Here is a 24089-nt window from a genome sequence, read left to right on the forward strand (position 1 = left end):
CTTTACCCGAGCCCCAAAGCCCAAATCCAAGCCTGAGACCCTTAAGAGCAGAGTCCACATTTGGGTTCTGCTGGACAGATCCCCCAGTCCCCCCTTTGCAGCCTCTTTCAGCTGGTACTTTTCCATTTGACTACAGCGTGTTCTCTCCTAAGGCTACCACTGCTGAAAGCACCTCTTCACCCAGACACTCCAGGGCAGGTGAAACTGAACTCTTGGTGCTTTCTTGGACTTTGGCCCCTACTCACCTTAGTCCAGAAGATCAGTTCTGTAAGTAGTTTGCAAGTGACCCTATTCAGTGAATGCTTTTCCCATAGGATAACATTATCGCGTTCGAAGTTCATACCTCAAATCCAACAGCTGTAATTTTCGGTTTTCTACCGTACAATTTGATAAGGTGTAAAGTAATTATCTGATTACAACGTTCTTGGTGTTAAAAATTATATAAAAATACCAGTTATTTTTCTTAATTGATCTTGAGTTTCTTCTTGAGTTTGTGTCTCATTTATTGACTGTATGTACAACAAACGCTTAACACTGTTCTCTGATAAGCCTAAACTGCTTGTCCACACTACCACAAAAGAGAGCTTTTGGGGTTGTTAATGTAAGCCAATAAGGGTTGTCTGGACTTTCTACATAGTGTACCCCATTTTGTTACACTAAATAAAAAGCCAGTTTTCTGCAAGCAATTATCAAGGATATGTTGTTACAAAGTTTTCTTTGGCCTATCCTCCTTTAGGTTAGGATTACTTTGGGGGTATCCATTGATGTACCATGTGTCTCTGATAGGTGTTTGTGGTATACATGTGACTTGTAATAATGAGTGATTGGATGAGGGTTGTCATTGGTGGGAACTAATTATTTAACTGGAAAGTGAACATTGCAGAACCCCATGGAATTCCATTGGATGGTTGAAGGCACTGATTTGGTTCTTTCACAGAGAAAAGCTGTCAGCGATGACTGAATTCAGTCTATGGATTTGCTGTGGACCACACTGTATTGTGGGCACTCATTGAGGCTGGAGTGATTAACGCTGTTGAATGCTGCAGACTATATCACAAGGAATAAACTTCCAGCTCCACCACTATCCGCTTGTATTTTTAGGTCCTCTTATAAGAAGGTCCTCTTATATGAAGGATGAGGCAAATTATGTACAACTTTTTGATCTCAAGGACACTAGGGTTAGGTCTAGTAGACTTTAGGATTATACAGTTACATTAAATTGTGTGGTGGTAGGGGTTGTGAAAGGTGGACATGCATCTCTCAGGCTTCATAATTTAGCGTGCCTTCCAGAAAAGGCTGTTTTCAACCATTTGGAAATATGCTCTGCTCTAGACCTCTTAAAGACTGATAGATAGACTGTTTATGTACGTGGGTTAGGGTGAATGTGTGTGTTTTTGTGTGACTGAAAGAGTTGGGAATGTGCTATTATTGTTGGAAACGCTTATCAGTGTCAGCTTGTAGTTTGCTGGGTTATCGACTCTGACACAAGTGTTTCATATGTGCAAGCCACTATAATTCTCCGCTTGTTCATGAGTTTAAAAAGTTATTCTGTAGTCAGAATTATGGGGCTAATTTTTTAAGTAGTCGACTGTTTTGGCATTGAATAATGTAAACTGCTATTGTCTTAATTGTCATTGTAGGTTCGCTTGTTAAAAGGATTGCAGTGTGTGCACTTTTTCTTTCAACAGCATGGCTTTGACTACATTTTTTATTAGATTGTCCACTGTGAAAGGTGTTTTGAAGCATTGTTGACATAATTTTATTGTGGTATCTAGCAGCGTAATTTGTGTTTAGCAAAATCTCTGGACGCAGTTGACTGAGAAGAGGATTGGCATAGGCTGGGATAGACTCGAAAGTGAATGCTGTGAGGGCATAGAAAAGAGTAGTGAGATAATCACTTACCAGGAGGAGGTTAGGGCATATAGTACAGCTCTAGGATTGTAGTAGAGCTACTGTCATTGCCAGCTTATGTAAATCTAATGTTGGCTCTCAGTGGTGTGATGATGAATAGGAATGAGTGATCAGCAGTTATTGGATCATGTGAATTCTGGTGTCTGTATGATTTTGTTCTTGGCAACTATTATACATCTGGTTTTCTACGTAATTCATCTCATGAAGACTATTAATTGTAGATTCCTTACCTTATAATTTCCTCCAGGCAATAGTCTGGATCCAGAGATTTTTCTTTAACAGTACCCCTGCGCGTCATTAGGTGGCATCAGTTGGCTCCGCTTCAGTCTTCGGCATCAAGGGTGCCAGGATGAAGTTGCGGGAGCCACATAGCGAGCTGACGTCAGTTCTTTCTTTTCCTGCACCAACCTAAGTGCAGATCCGGAGAGAGATACCCCATAGTCATTTTCTGGCTAGTCTTTTTCGACTTTTGTTGGATTCTTTTTTGAGTTTTGAACTCTTGGTGCTTCGAGGGATGTCTCAACGTCTGACCAGCTTCAAGCCTTGCGGCTCCTGTCATCGAGCAATGTCCGTGACGGATCCATACCTCGTGTGCCTTTGGTGTCTGGACCTCGACCCAAAGTCGTGCCCTGTGTGCTGGGCCATGAACCCGAAGGCTTTGCGGGAGCGGTCCTGAAAGTTGCTCTGCGTCGCTCCGGTTCTCGTTTGAGAGGATGGTCTTGTGGAGGTCTTTGGGTAAGTCCGGGAAATACAAGAAGAAGTTGAAGAAGCTCAGGCATTTTTTCGACTTCTCCCTGTTGGTCGGCCGACGCGATGCGGGATTCCGAGCATTGTTCTTTGAAGGCTCCGTCTCTGGCACCTACTTCTGAGACTACTCCATGCCTCCCTGCTTTTCTGGAGGGTCCCCTACACAAATCCAAAAATTCTATGAGGCCATGTACCTCATTTTTTGGCAGCCCTGCTCTGCTGGTGCGCCTTCGGGCCCCACGGAGTCAGTTGGGGGCCCTAGGCATTCGATGCAGGCAGCTCCGACCCCGGCTTTGGATAGCCCTCATGGATCCAGGCCTGAATTTGGATTGACGCCTGTCAATCTCACTCAACCTACCCTGACGTCGGTCCTGACGACAACGCTCCTGGCGTCTACCGTGCCCCCTGTCGGCCCCGACCCCATCCTCCTCCCAAAGTTGGACAAGGAGCCGGATCGACGTCGGCACCGTTGCCGAAAGGGACTTTTGTCCCTGTGTTCATTCCTGGCGTTCACTTTGGGCCAGAAGATGAGGAAGAGGACTGGAAGGAGCTGCTGGATCCATTAAGTGACCATCTTGAAGAAATAGACTGGTGAATTGATGTGGGTGATGTCAGCGGTCTGCACATTTCCCCTGATACTGGCTTGCGTGTCAGGGGAGGGAGCATTCTGTGATGTGGTGGTGAGGATGGCAGTCTAGGTCCTCGACCGCAAGTTCCCTAAGGTGGCAATCAGGACTAACCTCCTGACAGAGGAGCTTCAGCCTGCGGCTTCCACTTCTGAACCCCTTTTGCCGTTCAATGAAGCCCTCACATATGTCCTTCTGGGCACTTTGTCCAAGCCCAGCACAGGGGCTCCTATGGTTAGGACGATTGCCCACCACGCAGCTCCGGGCGACCCAGCGTTCCCGACCCAACACGCCTTCCCTGAGAGCTTGGTCATCCAAGCCTCATAATTGAAAGGTGCATTCCGTTCTGCTGCTCCTCCAGAGAGAGTCCAAGAAGTTGGACCACCTTGGGAAGATAATGTGTTCTTCCTCCAGGTTGGCATTGCGGTCAGTGAATACTGCCTGCTTCTTGGGCCGATACTTCCATACTATCTGGGATACGGTAGCGCAGGTGCTGCCTCAGTGCCCGAAGGAGGCCCAGGCCGTTCTCTCCCAAGCAGTTGCAGATGGAAGAGACTCCGGCAAATTCACCATACGATGTGGACTGGATACCATCGACTCATTGGGCAGAATGATTGCCACGTCGGTAGCTCTTAGACGCTATGCCTGGTTGAGGACTTCTGGCTTCTCTGGGGATGTCCAGTCTTCTTTGCTGTCCATGCCCTTTGATGGCACTCACCTTTTCGGTGACTAGGCGGACTCGGCGGTTGAGCGCTTCAAAGATTCTCGCGCTACGGCCTGATCCTTGGGCCTCACGGCTACCTCCTGTCCACCTCAGTCTGCCTTTTGTGGCTATGGAAGGGGCGCCCAGCCACATCTTGTCCAGCCCAGCCACCGAGTCACACAAGCTGTCCAGCCTCTGTGTTACCGCAGATGTGGGACCCAGCATCCTCATTGGTCAGGGAGCCAGCGGGTGGGCCAGTCCAGCATATTTGGGCTATTATACCGAAGTTTCAGCCTCTAGCCCGGATTTCTGTGAGAATGATTCTGAGGCTGCTGGGCCTCCTGCATCCTGCTGGTGGATCATGCCAGATGGCATATGCGGGCTCTGCAGTAGGACCTGAAGTTTCAGTGGGCTGACATCAGGGCAATCGTTCCAACTATGTCCAGATCTCGAAGGGAACTGCGAACCAACTGTAGTTGTGACTGACGAACCAAAATTGGGTCGGAGGTAGATCCCTCTCCCTTCCCCAACCAGGGTTCACAGTTGTGAGGATGCGTCGCTTCTGGGATGGGGCAGCCACATGGGGGATGCGGAGATCAGAGACCTCTGGTCTCCATTGGAGTCCGGGCTCCACATCAATCTTTTGGAGCTCCGGGCGATTCGTCTTGCACTGAAGGCATTCCTTCCCTCACTCAAGGGGAAAAGTGGTGCAGGTGTTCACCGACAGCACCACTGCCATATGGTACTGCAACAAACTGGGCCGGGTGGGGTCGTTAACACTTTGTCAAGAGGCTCTTCACCTCTGGACATGACTGGAACATCAGGACATGACACTAGTAGTTCAACACCTGGCGGGCTCTCTGACCGCCAAAGCGGATGAACTCCACCCTCCGTGCCTGGTCGATCATGAATGACGTTTCTATCCGGAGGTGGCGCAAAGTCTCTCTCGATGATGGGAGAGCCTTGGATTGATCTGTTAGCCTCTGAAGAGAACGCGCAATGTCAGCAGTATTGTTCAATGGAGTTTTCAAGGGGCACTCGCTCGGCGATGCTTTTCGTCGCGAGTGGAGATGCGGCCTCCTGTACGCCTTTCTGCCTGTACCACTCCCCAGAGTTCTAAAGAACATCGAGCATGACTGGGCTCAAGTCAATCTTGTAGCACTGGATTGGGCATGAAGACTCTGGTACCCCGATCTTCTGAGCATGGCCATCAATCCTCCCGTCAGACTGCCCCTTTGGGAGGATCTTCTGTCGCAGCAGCAGTGGACGGTTCTTCACCCAAACCTGTCCAATCTCCACCTGCTTGTGTGGCAATTGAGTGGCGGCAGTTGACAGCTTCAGACCTTCCGCCCAAAGTCTGTGATGTTATCTTGGCAGCCAGGCATCCCTTCACTAAAACGGTATACACTTGTAGATGGAGCAAATCTATGGCATGGGGCACAGCAAAGCCACGCCAAAGGCTGTTGTCCCCCTTTCTGCCCCTCTTTCCGATGTCCTTTAGTACATACTTTCTTTGGCCTGACAGGGATCTGCTTTGAGCACTGTCAAAGAATACCTTGCAGCTATCACTTTTATTCAGCTGCCAGATCAGCCGTCCTTATTCAAATGTCCTATTTTTAATAGATTCTTTAAGGGCCTTACTCATCTGTTCTCTCCATCTCCTTTCGTAATGCCCCAATGGATTTAAATTTGGCTCTCACTTTTCTTATGTGTGCTCCCTTCAAGCCTTTCTATATCTGCCCTTTCAGGTTGCTGACTCTCAAGACTACCTTTCTTGTTGCCATCACCTGTGCTTGCAGGGTGAGCGAGATGCAGGCTTTATCCTTCAAGCCTCCTTTGCTTTCTGTTTACCCTAATAAAGTGGCGCTTTGTTCCTACCTAAAGTCGTCACACCTTTTCATGTGGGACAGTCGATCACTCTGTTCACCTTTTACCCACCCCCACATCCCTCGAAGGAGGAGGAGAGACTCCAGCGTCTGGACCCAAAACGTGCATTGTCTTTTTATCCTGATCGCACCAAAGACTTGCGGGTGTATGATCAACTCTTCGCTGGCTATGTGGGTGCCAAGAAAGGTTAAGCTGTTATGAAATGGACCATCTCCAGATGGGTTGTCCCTTGCATCAAAATATGCAATGCTTTGGCGAAGAAGGAACCTCCTGTGGGGTTGACTGATCACTCCACCAGAGCAACGGTGGCAACCACGGCGTTAGCACATGGAGTCCCAGTCCTTGACAACTGTCAGGCAGCAACGTGGGGATCCCTGCACATGTTTACCAGATACTACTGCCTGCACAGCCAAGCCCGGAGAGGCAGGTACTTTGCCCATTCGGTCCTCCAGGAATTCCTAGTATGATCTTGGTTCGCAGACCCTCCTCCGGGGATAGTATTGCTGGGGTATCCATTCTAATGTAAGGCATCTGCAACTAATAGTCTCTATCAGATGAACAAATGACTTACCTTTGTTAACAATGTATCTGGTAGAGACATATATTAGTTGTCGATTCCTTACCGCCCCACCCATCCTCCCCGCTCTGCAAACTGATTTCTAGGGATAGGGAGTCCTTTACAGGGCCCTAGTTTTGATGCACCTGTGGTTCATGTCTTTCATGGCTCTACGCTTCTGGCATGGAAAGTCATGTTAGGAACAGACATCAACGCGCATAGGTGGCGTCTATGTAGCTCCTGCGACATCATCCCGGCGCCCAGTATCTGACGACGGACGCAGAGCCGACCAACGCCACCCGAACGACGCACAGGGGTACTGCTAAAGAAAAATCTCTGGATCCAGGCTGAGGCCTGGGGGAAATTCTAAGGTAGGAATCTGCAACTAATATATGTCGCTACTAGATACATCGTTACCAAAAGTAAGGAACTTGTTCTTCACTTCAATTCTTTTGGCACTGCCTCCATTATTGAGGTGTAGCTGTCTGTAAACAATGTTTCTGTTATGAGTAGGAACTGTGCATCTTCAAAGTAAAACACTTGCATGTTGTGGCACATGTTTGGATGCTGATGTTTTATAGGTCAGCATACACAAAAAATCTGAGAGGAGTAGACTTTCCAGGTAAGTAGAGTAATGATGTGCGTTGTAGTCACTGAAAAATGTTTATCGACTTGGAACTTATGTGTAGTTGCATTGTTTCAAGGTATGAAGTTAGGGGTAGTGTTGGTGGGCATGATGGGGTAGTGCTAGGATGGTTCAATTTGGTCAGTGTTTTACTGATGTGTATGTGGTATGGGATTGTGTTTATGTGTATTTATGTGTGCTGTTTGAGGTTGTGCAGCATGCAAATGTTGTGTTTTGCCCCCAGTCTTGCATGCAGTTGCCAGATTATGTGGGTGTTTTCTTCCCTGGAGAATGTGCAAGAGTGGTTTACAGCTTTGGTTGAGAAAGAAGAGTTGTCAAAAGTTGAGTTGTGTGTGGGCATGTATTGAAGATGTATAGATATTTATACAGCTGTATCTGAAAGAGACCGTAGTTATAGATTCCTTACCTTAGAATTACCCACAGGCATCAGACTGGATCCAGAGAAATATTTCTTAGCAGTACCCTTGCACATCCGTGGGTGGCATCAGTCTACTCCACGTTCGTCTTCGTGGTCACTGGGATGACGTTGTGGTGTCTACTTAGACACCGCCCCTTCGTGCTGACATCAGTTCTTTCTTTTTCTGCACCAGCCAGCGCAGATCTGAAGAGGGCGTGACCCTTACTCACTTTTTAACTAAAACTTTTTTGACTTTTGTCAACATCTTTTTTGAGTCCTTCGACTCCTGGTGCGCGTAGGCATGTCCCATCGACGGACTGGCTTCAAGCCTTGTGACTCCTGTCACAAGCTGATGTCTGTCACAGATCCGCATCTCATGTGCCTCTGGTGCCTGGAGCGCGACCACAACCTGAAGTTGTGCTCTGACTGTCGGGCCATGAACCCGAAGTCTTTGCAGGAGCAGTCCCGAAAGCTTCTGGAGGCTCTGCAGTCGGCTCTGCGCCGCTCGAGGTCTCAGTCGAGAGGACGGTCTCGGGATCGGTCACAGAGTTATCACCCCTCGTCATCGAAGTCTTCGTACTCCTCAGGTAAGTCGAAGCACAAGAAGAAGGTGAAGAAGCATCGTCGCTCTTCGCCTTCTCCCCATCGGTTGGCCGACACGAGTTGGAAACTCGAGCATCGTCGCTCTCCGGCTCTGTCTTCAGGGCCCGCTTCTGGGATGACTCTGCACTTCCCTCCCTTTTGGGAGCCGGAGCGTCCCCTGCACAGCTTCGAGCTTTCTACGAAGCGCTGCATAGCATCTTTGGGCAGCCCGACTCCGCTAGCGCGCCTCTGGGCCCCACGGACTCAACTGGGGACCCTGGGACTTTAAGGCCAGAGGCTTCAGCTCTGGCGCCAGAGGACCCCCAAGGATCCAGGCCTGGATCTGGATCATGCCGATCAACCTCACAATCCCTCCCGGCGCCGATTCCAGTGGCAACGCCCCTGACACCAGTTGCACCTCCAACCAGCATTGACCCAAGCCTCACCCCCGACTTGGACACGGAGCCAGACTGGCGTTGACCGGTACTTTTGAACCTCTTTTCTATCCTGGCTGGCAGCCAGAGGAGGGTGAGGAGGACTGGGAGGGGTCTGGTGACCCTCTAGCAGACCAACTTGAGGAGCCGGACTGGCGAGAGGAGGCCAGTGGTCCGGATACCTCACCAGATCTTGGTATGCTTTCTCCCCCCTACCGTGGCTACAAAGGAGGGGGCCTCGTACGCTGTGGTGTTGCGTAGGGCGGGTGACTATTTGGGCCTTGAGCTTCCTACGGTGGCTGTCAGGACTAACCTCCTGACTGAGGTGCTTCAACTGGCAGCGGCCTCTTCGGAACCCCTACTGCCTTTCAATGAGGCCCTTACTGACATCCTTCTGGGCACTTGGTCCAAGTCCAGCACAGGGGCTCCTGTGCATAGGTTGATTAACCGACGCCACCGCCCGGCCCCGGGCAACCCACTTTTCCTCTCCCAACACCCTACCCCTCAGAGCTTGGTGTTCCAAGCCTCGACATAAAAAGCCGCGTTCCCTACTGCTCCCCCAGACATGGAATCCAAGAAGCTGGACCATCTTGGGAAAATAATGTTTTCCTCCGCCAGCTTAAGACTGTGGTCGATGAACACAGCATATCTCTTGGACCGTTACACACACTCTGTGTGTGACACGGTTGCTCAAGTGCTGTCACAGTGCCCGGAGGAGGCCCGGGCCGTGCTCACCCGTGCTGTTGCAGAGGGTCGAGACGCAGCAAAGTTCACCATCAGGTGTGGACTGAATACAGCTGACTCACTGGGTAGAACGATGTCTACATCAGTAGCCATGAGGCGATACGCCTGACTGAGGTCCACTGGCTTCTCTAGGGATGTTCAATCGACCCTTTAGGACATGCCCTTTGATGGTCGTCAACTGTTTGGCAACAAGGCGGACAACGCGCTCGAGCGCTTCAAGGACTCTAGGGCTACGGCCAGATCCTTGGGCCTCACTGCCCCCTCTCACCCCATGCAGTCTACTTTTTTCCCCTTTCATGGCTATGGAAGGGGTGCCCCACCACTCTCCACCCAGAGCCACAGGCCTTTGCAAGCTACCCATCCTCTACGCGGCCGGGGACGTGGTACCCGACGTCGTGGGTCTGGCCGCCAGTGGGCAGGCTAGTCCACCAATGCCCCCCCTGCAGCAGCCTCCAAACCTTCCTAGTCCGACTTTTCAGGGCCACCACTTGCCAGTGGCCATCACCTCCCCCCGGCACAACATCACATCAGACAGGTGGGTTTTGCAGATAGGCCAAAGGGGCTACTCCCTCCCCTTTGAGACTACCCCTCCCTCCATGCCACCTACACTCCATCGCATGTCAGAGGATCATTTGGCCCTACTCTGCCAGGAAGTTATGGCTCTCTTGGCCAAGGGAGCAATAAAACACGTTCCTGTGCCAGAAGTAGGTCGTGGTTGGTACTCCCACTACTTCTGGTGCCCAAGAAGGACTAAGGCCTGCGTCCTATCTTAGACCTCAGGGATGTCAAACGCTTCCTACGGAAGATGTTAACTTTGGCTCAGGTCTTGTCGGCTCTCGACCCTGGAAACTGGATGGTAGCTTTGGATTTGCAGGATGCTTACTTTCACATCCCCGTCTTGCCTGCTCATCAGCGTTACCTACGGTTCATGGTAGGCCACAAGCATTTTCAGTTCACCGTGTTCCCCTTTGGTATTATCAGCACCCCTTGGGTGTTCACAAAAGTGATGGCGGTGGTCGCAGCTCAAAGCGAGATCAGGGGTTCCAGTCTTCCTCTGTCTCAACGACTGACCTTTGAAGGCGGGCTCGCCCCAGGCTGTCGTTTCCTACCTCCAGAGTACAGTGCACCTCCTGCATTTGCTGAGGTTCACTATCAGCGTGCCAAAGTCACACCTGTTTCCCTCTCAGAATCTCCTTTTCATCGGAGCGGTTCTGGACACAGCACAGTTTCGGGTCTATCCTCCCGAGCAGTGAGGCCGGGATATTCGGGTATGATACTGGTGTTTCAGCCTCTATTCCGAGTTTCAGTGAGAATGTCCCTGAGGCTGCTGGGCCTCATGGCCTCCTGCATCCTGCTGGTAGATAATGCCAGATGGCATATGCCGGCTCTGCAGTGGGACCTGAAGTTCCAGTGGGCGCAGCATCAGGCAAATCTTTCCGATGTCATCCAGATCTCGGAGGGAACTGCAAGTCAGTTGCAGTGGTGGCTCACAAACCAGGATTGGGTCAGCGGCAGATCCCTCTCCCTTCCCCAACCAGGGTTCACAGTAGTGACGGATGTGTCACTTCTAGTAATGGGACGGCCACATGGGGGAGGCGGAGATCAGAGGCCTCTGGTCTCTGGGGGAGTCCGGGCTCCACATCAACCTTTTGGAGATCCGGGTGATTCGTCTTGCACTGAAGGCATTCCTTCCCTCTGTCAAAGGAAGAGTAGTGCAGGTGTTCACGGACAACGCTACCACCATGTGGTACTGCATCAAACAAGGCAGAGTGGGGTTGTGGACCCTATGTCGAGGGGCTCCTCGCCTTTGGACATGGCTGGAACATCAGGGCGTATCCCTGGTGGTTCAACACCTGGCAGGTTCCCTGAACGCCAGGGCGGAAGAACTCAGCTGCCGGTGCATGATGGATCACAAGTGGCTTCTTCACTCAGAGGTGGTGCATGCGCTTTCAGCAGTGGCGAGAGCCTTGGTTAGATCTATTCGCCACTGAAGAGAATGCGCAATTTCAACAGTTCTGCGCATAGGAGTTTCGTCGCGAGTGGAATTGAGGCCTCATGTATGCCTTTCCACCTGTACCACTTCTACCCAGAGTGCTGAAAAAAATCAAGCATGACCGGGCCCAAGTCATTCTTGTGGCTCCGGATTGGGCACTAAGATTCTAGTACCCCGAGCTCTCGAGCATGGCCATCGATCCTCCGATCAGACTGCTTCTTCAGGAGGATCTTCTGTTGCAGCAGCAGGGGATGGTCTGCCACCCAAACCTGTCCAGTCTCCACCTACTTGCGTGGAGGTTGAGTGACTACAGTTGACAGCTTTTGACCTTACTCCCAAAGTCTGTAATGTCATCTTGGCAGCCAGATGTCCCTCCACTAAAATGGTATACACGTGTAGATAGAAAAAAATTGTGGAATAGTGCACAGCAAAGGCTGTGTATCCCCGTTCTGCCCCTCTTTCTGAGGTTCTCCTCTTCCTTCTTTCATTGGCCCAGCAGGGCTCTGCTCCGGGCACTCTTAATGGCTATCTTTCGGCCAATTGGGCCTTTGATTGCCTTCCTGATCAGCCTTCACTTTTCAAGTCCCCGATTGTTAACAGGTTTCTGAAGGGCATTACTCATCTCTTTCCTCCTCCTCCTTTTCTAATGTCCCAGTGGGACTTAAACCTTGTGCTCACTTATCTTATGTGTGCTCCCTTTGAGCCACTACATAGTTGTCCTCTTCGCCTCCTCACTTTGAAGACTGATTTCTTGCTTCCCATCACCTCTGCTCCCAGGGTTAGTGAGCTTCAAGCCTTATCTTCCAGGCCTCCCTTTCTTGCTGTCCATCCGGACAAAGTAGTCCTCCGTACTAGGCCCTCTTTTCTGCCCAAAGTGGTTACCTCTTTCCACATAGGTCAGACCATCACTTTGCCCACCTTCTTCCCGCCTCTGCACCCTTCCAAAGAGGAGAGACTCCACCGTCAGGATCCAAAACGTATGGTGACTTTCTATTTTGACAGCACTAAAGACTTCTGAGTGGACAATCAACTCTTCGTGGGTTATGTGGGCACCAAGAAAGGTCGGGCAGTGCACAAACGTACCATCTCTCCATGGGTTGTCCAATGCATTAAGATCTGTTATTCTTTGGCTAAAAAGGAAACTCCAGTAGGACTGCGCACCCACTCTACAAGGGCGACGGGAGCTACTACTGCTTTGGGACGTGGAGTTTTGCTGGTTGACACCTGCCAGACAGCCACGTGGGCATCCCTGCACAGGTTCACAAAACATTACTGCCTGGACAGCCAAGTCCGGAGAGACGGTTATTTCGGCTGTTCTGTTCTCCAGGACTTCCTGGTGTGAACTTGGTTCGCAGACCCACATCCGGGATTGGTATTGCTGGCGTAGCTATTCTAAGGTAAGAAATCTATAACTACGGTCTCTTTCAGACGAACAAGTTACTTACCTTCAGTAACGATGTACCTGTAAGAGACATTAGTAGTTATAGATTCCTTTTTGCCCCACCCAGCCTCCCCGTTCTGCGAACTGACTTCTAGGGATAGGGACTCCCTAACAGGGCCTTAGTTATGCGCACCAGTGGTCAGTGTCTTGCATGGCTCTGCTCTTCTGGCATGGATAGTTGTGTCCGAACTGACGTCAGCGCGCAGGGGCGGTGTCTAAGTAGGCAACGCAACGTCATCCTGGCGACCACGACACCGACGACGAATGCTGAGTCGACTGACGCCACCTACCGATGCGCAGGGGTACTGCTAAGAAAGAAATTATCTGGATCTAGTCTGACTCCTGGGGGTAATTCTAAGGTAATTAATCTATAACTACTAATGTCTCTTACAGATACAGATGCAGTGTTTAGGAAGGCTGGGTATGGTCCCAGGTCACAACACATTTTGGTTCTTTGTCTTGTTGAGGAGAATGGTATTACCCTTTATCTCTAGTGGTAGATGATTTGGCAGGAGGTGTAGACCGACATTGGTGCTTGAAGGAGTCAGAGATGGTCTGTATGGTGAGTGTATGCATACATTTACACTGATGGTATAGCGTGGCACTGCTGACAACATTCTCTCACACACTTGTCTCACAGTACTAAAAGCACTCTCACACCCATCAGATACCAGAGGTCAAACGCTACAGAAAGAACTCCTACACCCTTCACAAAGTAGCATTCGCAGACCCTCAAAATGCATTCTCAGAGATCTCACAGGCTGGCAGCAAAGCCAATAGGTCTGTCTAATAACTGAAAGTGCCTTTTTAATGATTGTTAAGTATCTGTGTATGTGATATTGTGAAGGGGTAAATGCAAAAAAGAATCAATAGGTTGATAAATAGACGCATGAATGCAATACGTGACCGAATGAATGGATGAAGAGAGATTTAGTGCTTGGATGGATGGTTGACTGAATGCATGGATAGATGCATTCATGCACACTAATTTGTAAGCCAGATCCATTTGGTGTCGCCAGTGCTTGTTTATTAGTTTTATTGATTTGTCTTTTTATGACTGCTTGATTTTGAGATAACCATGCAGTCTCCAACATTGTACCAACCTGTTACTGAGCTTGAAGACACTACCTTCACTTTGTGAAGTAATGCAGCACTTTTATAGTGTGCCCTCGTTACATTTGATGACACGCCAAAAATCATTTTGGGGCATATGTATCCAGCTATATTGCAATCGCTAAACACTGCTAATCACAAAAATTGTTTGTGACCGCAAAATAGACTTCTGCCATGTATAACACATTTTCGCATCACAAAATAGAAATTCGCAAATTTAGTGAATACCTATTTTGCAAGCCCCAAAATCTGCGATTTCCTATTGTGAATTTGCAAGTTGGGACACGCAACCAGCGAAAATCACAAATCGAGAAATCGCAAAATAGGAATTCGCAAATCTATGTATGAAAACATCTTGTGAAAATCGCAGTTTTGCAGATCTATTTTACCACCAACTCAAAGCAGGTGGTAACCAGGTGCAACCTATTTAAACAAGCCCATAATGCAACTGGGACTTCCACAATGGCAGCGCTTTATGTGATAGCCAGGAGGCTGCGACTTGTGGCTGCAGTACAGAGAAGGAGGCGACAGGAAAGGATCTTCAGAGTGTGCATATCTCTGTTCCAGCATTCTGATGAGGAGATCCTTGAGAAGTATAGGCTGGACTCAGCCAGCATTTTGGACCTGAGAGAGGAGCTGAAACCCCAGCTGGAACACCCAGCACGCAGGACCCAAACAATTCCAACCCATGTGCAGGTCCTGTGCTCACTGCACTTACTGGCCTCAGGGAGTTTTCAAGGGGTGATAGCAGCAGGTGGGGTCTCCCAGAGTTGCCTGTCGCGCTTCTTCCATGCATTCCTGGATGCAATGTTACAGAGGCTACGACATCACATACAATTCCCCAGCACACAACAGGCATTACAGCAAACAAAACTGGACTTCTACCAGATTGCACAATTCCCCCACGTAATTGGCTACATAGATGGAACCCATGTGGCCCTCACCCCCCCATCAAACAATGAATGTGTATTCAGAAACCGAAAATCCTATCATTCGCTAAACATACAGGTCATCTGCAATGCAAAATATATCCTCAATAATATTGTAGCGAAATACCCAGGCAGTACTCACAACTCTTTTTAGACATAGCGGGATATACAGACGTCTCAATGCTGGCGAGTTTGGTGAGGGCTACCTGCTAGGTAAATGCATGTCAAACATTCTGACATACAGAAAATCTCTGGGGTGGGAGGACTGTAACTTACCTCTTGTTTTCAATTATGAAGGTGACAGTGCATATGCAGTGCGGGACTTCATCATGACACCATACCTCAATCCAGCCAATGCAAGGGAGAGGAGATTCACACACAAACCAACGAGCTGTCTAATTGAACGGACATTTGGGATCCTGAAGAACCGGTTCCGCTGCGTGCATAAAAGCGGAGGAGCACTCCAATACAGCCCTGAGACCTGCTGCAAGATTGTAGCAACCTGTGCAGTGTTCCACAACATAGCTATGAAAAAGGCATTCCGGCAGAACTAACTGATACAGATACTTCTGAGGATGAGGGCCCAAGCCTGCCTTGCAGACCAGCAGTTGGAGTTGGGGCAGCTGCCGGACCACAGTGACTGGATGAGATCACACACAACTATTTTTAGGTGAGAAATAATGACATAATGCAAAAGATGTTTTGGTTCAGGTCTGTTTATTCAATCCTAAAGCTGCAGGACAAATTTAGTCACACAGCCTGACAGACACATCATGAGTGTCACTAGATGTAGCACATGTTATGGCCACAGTGCAGGTATATAGGCAAGCCACAAGTCCAGTTATAATGGGTTGCTTCACCCATTTGCTATCCTCAGTGATGGCAGTTCATCTCTTCCTGGAACGGCCTGCTGGTGCACGCTCAGGGTGCTGACTGCCCTCCCTTGACTCCTCAGGTGTTGCACCCTGTCTCCCACTGCGCTGTCTTGTTTCGGGCACTGGTGGGGTTATGCTGCTCCTGCTGGAAAGCGCCTCGCTCTTCCCTGAGCCCAGGAGTCATGTGCCACGGCGGTGGTGACCTGCAGTAGGTCTTTCGCCACATCCTGGCTGCAGTGGGCCATCTCCACTTGCATTCTCATGGAGCGACGTGACAGCAGGCTCGTGGCAGTGCACAGGTGGTTCACCGCCTTGGTGTAGGTGTCCAAACGGCTGTTGAAACCTTGTCTCCCCCTGCGCCTGGCTGCCTGCTCCTGCTTCATTGTGGCACACAGTTCCCGGATTGCACCTGCCATGTCCCTGATGTCCTCCCTCATGTTGCATAGGTTGTGGTTTACTGAGACCAGCTGCCGGTTAATTGACCGAATTGATCTTTGTGTAATGATCGCGGAGGATGTTCTACAGGATCGTCTGGAACCTCGGAGAAAAGTCCGCAGTCGTCCCCCACGTCCATCCGACTCTATCAGACTCTAGAGTACGGAGGACCCGCTGGGGGAAAACAGGGAAACAAAACAAGGATAGGCGGGGAGAAAGGCAGGTCTTGATTGATGGATCACGTCAGGATTAAAGGCAAGGACTCCCAGCAAGGTTATCGTCAGCCGCTCTGGTGACTGTCAGCATGAATATCTGTGCATCACTCCCGTAAGTATTCAAGTGTACTGAGTGGGAGGCTAAACAATCGTCTTCTTCTACCACTCTCTACAAGTGATTAGTTACCTTAGGGCGTGCTTCCTATGCAGCAATGTGGAAAACCTAAATCAATGCTCAATGGTCCTCGCCAGTCATCACCACCTAATAAGCGTTCAACGGAACGTAGTGTAGGGATAAAATATGGGAATGCCTTTCCCTTGGCAAAAGTAAGTGATATTAAAGGATCAGTAGCAAGAACCAAAATGAGACTCCGGCAAGACAAAGACCGAGAGTCGCCTTAACTGCAGGCTGCACACGTAAAAACAAAAGACTGTTAAGGCAAGGTTCAGTCCCAGAATCCACTGAAAGGAACAGCGAGTGGAACGGGACCCACGAACTAGACACCAACTGTTAGACCTTACTTGGTGCTGGGGAAACACTCGGGTACAGCCACACCAACCAGAGGGAATTGCGCATCTAGAGCTGCCGCTTCTGTAGGCTCAAAAACGCCAGCGCCATGCTTCACCGGGAACAACAAATACGCCGGCACTCGTTCTCTGCAACTCGTCCACAACAGGAAACAGGAAACACCACCCAACCGGAAGTCAGGCAAACACCTACGGGACGGAAATGGGGCTAAGTGCAAGAACGCTAAGCAGCGTTTGCACGCCCTTCGCCCCTTAAATACTCTCTGCTCTCTGGGGCATGACCGCGGGGCATGACACTTTGTTGCAGGCGCTGTATCTTCAGCGTGCTGCCCTCCAGTCCAGCAAACACCGTGTGTTCACCATCTGCGTCGGCGCAGGTGCCCGCCCTTGCCCTGCATCTCACAGATCCTTCCTCACTATGTTGCAGTGTGTGCTGTTCCTGCACCTGTATTGCACGCTGCCCTGACTCAGCCTGAGCATTGTCCTCCCCTATGGACTGGGTTTCTGCCTCAAGAAGTGGCAGTGGGGGCACAATGGTGCGCTTTATCGGTGGGACAGGTGTGGTCTGCGTGGTTTCATCGGTGTCCTCCTGCCCTGCCTGCTCCTCCATATGTGCCGCCTCCTCAGCTCCTGCACTGTCATCCTGTGTTTCAGGTTGTGCTGTGAATGAAAAGGCACATTTTGATTTTGTGACATGATCTGCATTTCTCACTCAATAAAGTTTTCTCAGTTTGTATTAGCTAACTACTGTCTACCGCTTTCTAAATTTACTGGATTTCTCATACTGTTTCTACATTGCTGTGTTTCATTGCCCCACTGTCTGATGCATCTGACTACATCTCCCATGATGCATTGTTGTGTGTGCTGGAAAACGTGTACTGGAGTAGCATACGTACTTTGTAGTTGGTGCATTCCTGAGTGTGTGAATGGGATAGTGATGTGTGAGGATGGATTTGGCATACATCTTACCTTGGCTGGTGTTTGCAGGGTCGGAGCTGTCTATGTCAGCCACTCCAATGACGCTCTCGGGCTGAAGGGTGGACTCCAGCAACTCCTCGTGGGGTGTTGACTCTGTTGCAGTTGGTAGTCCCCACCAGTCTTCTTAGCCTCCGCCAGCCTGGTTGCCACCTTCTCCTTTGACCTGGTGCGCATGTCATACCATCTCTTTCTGAGGTCCTCCACTGTGCGCTGGGTCACACCAACAGCATTTACCTTAGCCTGGATGTCCAGCCATATTTTCCTCTTTCTGGACTCTGGGACACGGAGTGACTTTTTCCCAAATAATAATTCATGGCTGAGTACCATCTCCTCTATTAGCACCTCCTGCTCCCTCTGACTGAACTTCTACTTTCTCTTTCTCCCTGCCCCATCCTTGTCCTTCTCTTTCTCTTGGGGATCCATTGTGGATGTTTGTAAATGCAGTGCCCAGTTCTCTGCCTCTCCTCACAGCCTCTGACTCAGCCTCAGGCAATCAGGTGCAGCATAGGCACTCCCACTTCCTGGGTGTGATGTCATCAAGCTGCACCTGAATTGCAGATTCCCTATTTTTGCTATTCTTTATTTGCGATTTCGCAATTAATGAATCGCAAATAGTGGGTTTGCAGTGTCATTCTGCGAATTTTTGAGTACCACAATTTATTTGCGATTTTTTTTAATACATCGCGGTTTGCGATTCTCAAAATGCGATTCGCTAAAAATCGCATTTGGAGAATCGCAAATGTCTTTTTTGATACATATTCCCCCAAATGTCTTAAATAAAGTGCTGAGCTGACTCTTAAGGTAATGTATTGTGATATTTTGATAACATAGGCTTTTCTGAGGGCTCCTCTATATTTAAAGCTTTATCTTTGGAAGCGTTGTTTTAGCCCGGTTGTAGTGTAGTATCAACGTAATGTGTTATAGATACTTTCCATTTCTGGTTTGTGCCTCAGACAAGCCATAACTGCATACTAAATGAGTTTAGAAGCTTTAAGACGAGTTTAGGTTTATAATTGTAATGCACGCACTGCTATCTGGAATTCTAAAATATTAAAAGCCTTCAAGTATAACATCAATCATAATTTTCCATGCTGATTGGTTGCTAAAATGCCTAGTCTATAAATGCTAGCATTATCTTTATTTTCTTAGGCTGTCCCTCATCAGAGCCTCTGGTCCCATTAGCAGCAACATTATTGTGAATTTTCTGTGCATGTGTTTTTACCCGTGATGTACTCAATGCATCTCTTTCGTGTCAGAACTAGTAGTATGGTTCCCAAATTTAAAATAGTTATATGGTAACCACGATAAAACTGGTGTCCTAAGCAGGATATGAGAGAGGGCGACAGCTCTGGATCTCACACAGTACTATGCATCTAGCTCAAGCAATGTCGATCCCTTACCCCTAACACTCCGCCTCTATATCCTTTATCCTTTGACTAGCTGGTGTTGAATGGAAATGGGGAGGATAGTGTTTCAGGTGGCATCTTTTGTTGTTTTTGATGTATCATAGTAAACATTACTTCTTTCAGCATAAGCCTACTCTTAATTCATGCTGACTTCCAAAATATGACTGACTATATGTCCTGTTTTTCTTGCAGGGATCTGAAACCAAGCCTGCTTTTTCAAGAACTTGACAAAGATAAGAAGCGAGCCCAGTTGCTCTTACAGTACATCCCTCATGTAATTCCTCATAAAAATGTGAGTAACTTCCTGTGTACAGTCTGCTCATTTTATTCTGGATCTTTGCAGTTGTGGCCACATCAGCACGATGTGAAAAGTGATTCTCATTGGGCAGCCGTGTATCACCTGGCCCATATATAACATAAGCGATATTGGAAACTCATCCTCAGGGCTGAATCCCCTGCCAAAGTAGGTTTCAAGTGTATTGGGGGATGGAAAGCACCCTCATTTACATGAGGATAAAAGTCATGCAAGGGAGTAAATGCCCACAGACATCTTTGCATTAACCATTATGGAGCCTTCACTGGCAGTCAAACACTTCCTCTCGGAATAACCATTGTAGACCGTTATTAGGGGCAGTCGTTTAAAATATTACTCATTCACTCTAGCAACATGTGGGTAGGTATTTCTATACGGTGGGTGATCTCTTCTTCTCAATGATATTTGTTGATCAACATACGAACATTGGCGTGCATGCCTTGTGTCTGGTTTTAGCAGTAGGGCACATATGCTACCAGAATTCTAATTAGTGAAATAGTGTGCTTTAAGAATGACTTTGAGATTGTTAAGGTGCAAACCAAGGTAATGAGAAAAGAGAATACCAATCACTTTCAACCAGGAGATGTAATTTCCCAAGTCCAAAGAATGCATCCCTGCAAGCTTGTGAGCTAGTTTGTTCTTAAAAAGTGATAACAAAAGGCTCAGTTTGCGGGCATCTGTGCCAACAAGAATGGGCTGTAAAACACTTGCAAACCATCATAACAATGGCACTCATGTTAAAGAGAAAAAAGCAGATCAATGCTACCCTCACAGAGATGGAGAAAATGCTGAACTTAGAATGCTTGTGAGAAGGAATGTCATGCAGCTTCATCTTAAAAAGCTAAATGTGTGCACTATTGTAAAACGCTTAGGCCCCGATTACAATATCTGTCGAAGGAACCGCCCGACCATAGTTTGATGTTTCCAACACCCCATTTAGGATGCAACCACGCATAGTGCTTTCGAGAACTTCCATTTGTCAATGAAAAATGGAAGTTTGTGAACATCCCTCCACCGCGTGGCAGGCACCTTGTGGTGCCGGCCACTCGGTGCAGGGATGTTTGGTGCCCTCCAGGCCCACATGAGGGGGCCACGGAGGGAAGGGGGCTCTGCTAGGGGCCCCCAGTGTTGCTTTCTAACAGCCTTTCCATGTCGGAATGGCCAACATGGAATGGCTGTCAGAATCCGACATCATAATCTCGACGGCCGAAATGGCATCCTTAAGGGATTAGGGTGCGTTTCCCACCTGTCGGAAAGTGTCAGTCGGTCCTTCTGACTGTTGCCTCCGATCGCAAGCATCGTAATGGGACGGTCGAACCGCAGCAGTAGATGGCGGTTGGACTGCAACCGACGAGCCTTAGGTTGCAGTCCGGCCACCATCATAATTAGGCATTTAATGTTTAATAAAATTATATGAGGGAGCTCTGAGAGATCTTACAACCACTAACATGTTTACCGTTCATTTCACTCAGGCATGTTGGAAATCTTTTTGAGAGACTCACTTTGATGTGAACCATACTTATACCTATAAAGCAAGCCCACAGAAAAATAAAAAATATTAAATGGATTAGCAGGTGGAGCTAAAGTTGCAAATAGAAGACAGGTTTGTTTAGTTTACTGCAGTTATTTGCAAATACCACTGGCAGGAGTTAAGCAACAGCAGAAAAATTAAACACACGTTTAAATGACCTTCATGGTTTTCAAAGTAGTGTAAATGAGTGATAAAAGGAGTCCATTCAGCAAGCTGATGTTGTCGGTGAATGGGGATACAATAGTCCCAAATCTACAAAAATAGTGCATCGCGTTAAGGCAGATCTTCCTGATATTGTTGGCTTTTTCTCTAAACATTGAAAGACCCAGGCCACTCTGTGCTGAAGTGTGAGCTTCAGTCACAAGTAAAACAACAGAATTCAAAATCCAAACATAAAGACGGACGACCTAAAACGGTACATATCCTGTTGGAAAGCATTTTAGGTTTGGCCTGAATATACAGAGAATACATGCTGATGAGTCTTTTTTTAGTGCCAGGTTTTCCTTTGATTGGAGACTGATTTTCATCTCTTATTAGCAACTGTTGTAGAAGAAGTGACAATTACATTTTTTGCACTGCTAAAAAACGAGTGTAATTTCCATTTCAGAGGTGGTAAACTGTAGAGTACTGTGGATGCAAAATTGAGAACAAACATGTCTGTATTTTATGTCACATACTAACAGATGCATAATGACGACAGATGCAAGAAGTTAGGAATGATGCTCCTCTTAGAATAAATAGTATAGTTTTATTTTTGCAGAGGGTCCTTCTTTTCCGAAACATGGTAACGAAAGAAAAGGAGAAGCTTGGATTAGTGGAAACCAGCTCTGCCTCACCCCACGTTACTCACATTACAATTCGCAGGTCTCGTATGTTGGAGGTAAGTGGCTTGCTCAGGCTACAGCTGCACTGCAAAATTTTACTGGTCGAACCATGCTCTCCAATAGGTAATGCCTATCTACTTTTCAGCTTTCCCCTCAAGAAAATACTGAAATAATGCGCTGTAATTTGAATTACTGAAACAATTGATTATTAATAAATGTCGTGCTTTCTGCAGCAAAAATCTATTTTTGGATCAGGCTAAGTTTAATTTGTCATGTGAGCCTGTGCATGCATCTTGTATGAAGGCACATAAGACGTGGATGAAAGCAAAACTACAATTAATTTAAATGTGTCAGATATGTGCTGAATCTTCGCAAAGAGCTCTCTGTCTAGCATGACATTGACCAATAGCAGTTATTTTGTCGAATTATCATGTTTCTCATAAATTTCTTAAGTTGACTCCTTTAAAAGCATCTTGCATCCCTACATTAAACCCTGCAATGAAGATCTTCGTTAATGAGCTCCTACAAAGGTTTCATCCAGCAGGAAATTATATCTGCAAGGAAATGTAAATGAGTTTACCCAGGTGCTCTAAGCATGCACTGGAACCCACGACTCTTTGTGTTCTAAATGTTTTTGACATGGAAGAGGCCATCACCTTTGCCAAGCCAGTCAGGGAACTGCCACAGTTCTGTCCTAAGCACATGGAATATATTGTAAAGATTTGGCAGTTAACAACAATGCAAAAAACCAACTCACATTAGCAAAACAATTGTAACAACTCAACACATGCATATTTCTATGCTGGTATATATATTACTAATCTCAAACATAGAAAATGATATTATATATCTTAGGTTACCATAATTAATATACCCATGTTTTCCATTAGCAGAGAGTGAAAAGAGTAATAGGAAAGTTACCAACAAAAACACTCATGCAGAAGGTAAATTGTCTTGACGGAAAGATAGAGATCAATAATCACAAAGTGCATAGATCGCTATGATTGTTTCATATTCCATTAAACATGTGCAAAAACCCTTCTATGTGTAACTTCCTTCCATTGTGGTGAGATTACTCAACCTTAAGCAGCCCCATCTTTTTCAAATTTGACTGGCTTTTTTGTTTTTACATATTTACACGCTAAACCCTCTAGGGGGAAGTGATGCATTGGTGTTGCACGAAACATGGCCATGAGTGAGGACGGTAAAGCATTGTTTCCCAAATTGTGGATTGCGAGCTAATTTTTGGTGTGTTATGAAAGTCTAAGCAATAAATAAAGATGCCTTTACATTCTGTATATATCTTGTCACATTTGCTGTGATTCAAAGACAGAGGTCAAACGTCAGGCTGTGTCTTCTGACAAGTTGCTACTTATTTTTAGGTTTCACATGGGGTGCAGCGCAAAGCGCTGCTCCGCCTCTGCGAGAGATTTTATAGGAGAGGACTTTCAGAAAAGGGCTTTAAGCCCCGGCCCTCATTTCCATTGTATGGCATCACCGTTTATGCTAAACGGTGGCCTGCCATTGGAAATTAGGGTTTTCTGTTCACACCCTTTGTCTCCGAGCCGGACTGGCTCACCTGCTTTGCTGCTGTCGCAAAGCAGTTTCTTATCTTTATGGGGCCAAACACATGGCCCCATAAAGATAAGAGATCCCCCTGCTGCCATATCGTCTCCACACAGCCAGTGAGCCTCCTCCCAGACTCCCACCCTCCGCTTCCCCAACGTTCACCCAGCCTCTCCCTCCTTCAACAGAGACAGCAAACTAATTTAAAAGGACATTTTTTTTTTCCTTTATGTTGTTTCTGGAATTCTTTGCCCTTGCCTTCATAATTGGTGGGTACTTTATTTAGCCAAAGGCTGAACCAGAGGAGCTTCTGAAAACTAACGTATTCTCCCCATATTTTGACAGGGACACCACAGCGTGCACAAACCCACCGTCAACAGACCGTGTACAGCTCCTTTGGGCTTCCTCCAGCCGGCAAAGTTAAAACACAGCATGAACCTACCGAGGGGACTGCACGGCAGAAGCTGTGACGGAGGTAGATTAGTAAGATAACATTCATCGCCCAGTCACCAGGGTGGTAATTTTCCATTACTCTTTCGTACTACTCTGCCTCTCCCCAAGTGGCTGGGAGCCGGATTTCACTGACTGAAAATTCTGGAGGATGGGAAGACATAGCATATAATATACACTGGCTTATAAACAGTTTTATACTACATTTTCTAAGCACTGCGAATGAAAAGTGTTACGAATACTCAAATCTGAAAGAAAC

At 47.7% G+C, this 24089-nt stretch overlaps 1 protein-coding gene across 4 annotated transcripts in view; it reads left to right on the forward strand.

The window, feature by feature from the left end:
• Positions 1–24089, forward strand: part of UBE3B (ubiquitin protein ligase E3B) — a 389404-nt gene that overhangs the window by 196378 nt on the left and 168937 nt on the right. For all 4 annotated transcript variants that reach the window (XM_085632991.1, XM_085632989.1, XM_085632992.1 and 1 more), the window contains exons 18-19: positions 19339–19438; positions 21751–21870. In XM_085632991.1, the coding sequence (XP_085489117.1) occupies positions 19339–19438; positions 21751–21870 (220 nt within the window). The remainder of the gene's footprint in view (positions 1–19338; positions 19439–21750; positions 21871–24089) is intronic.

This window comes from Triturus cristatus, chromosome 11 (genome assembly GCF_964204655.1).
Source record: "Triturus cristatus chromosome 11, aTriCri1.1, whole genome shotgun sequence".
Taxonomy (NCBI): domain Eukaryota; kingdom Metazoa; phylum Chordata; class Amphibia; order Caudata; family Salamandridae; genus Triturus; species Triturus cristatus.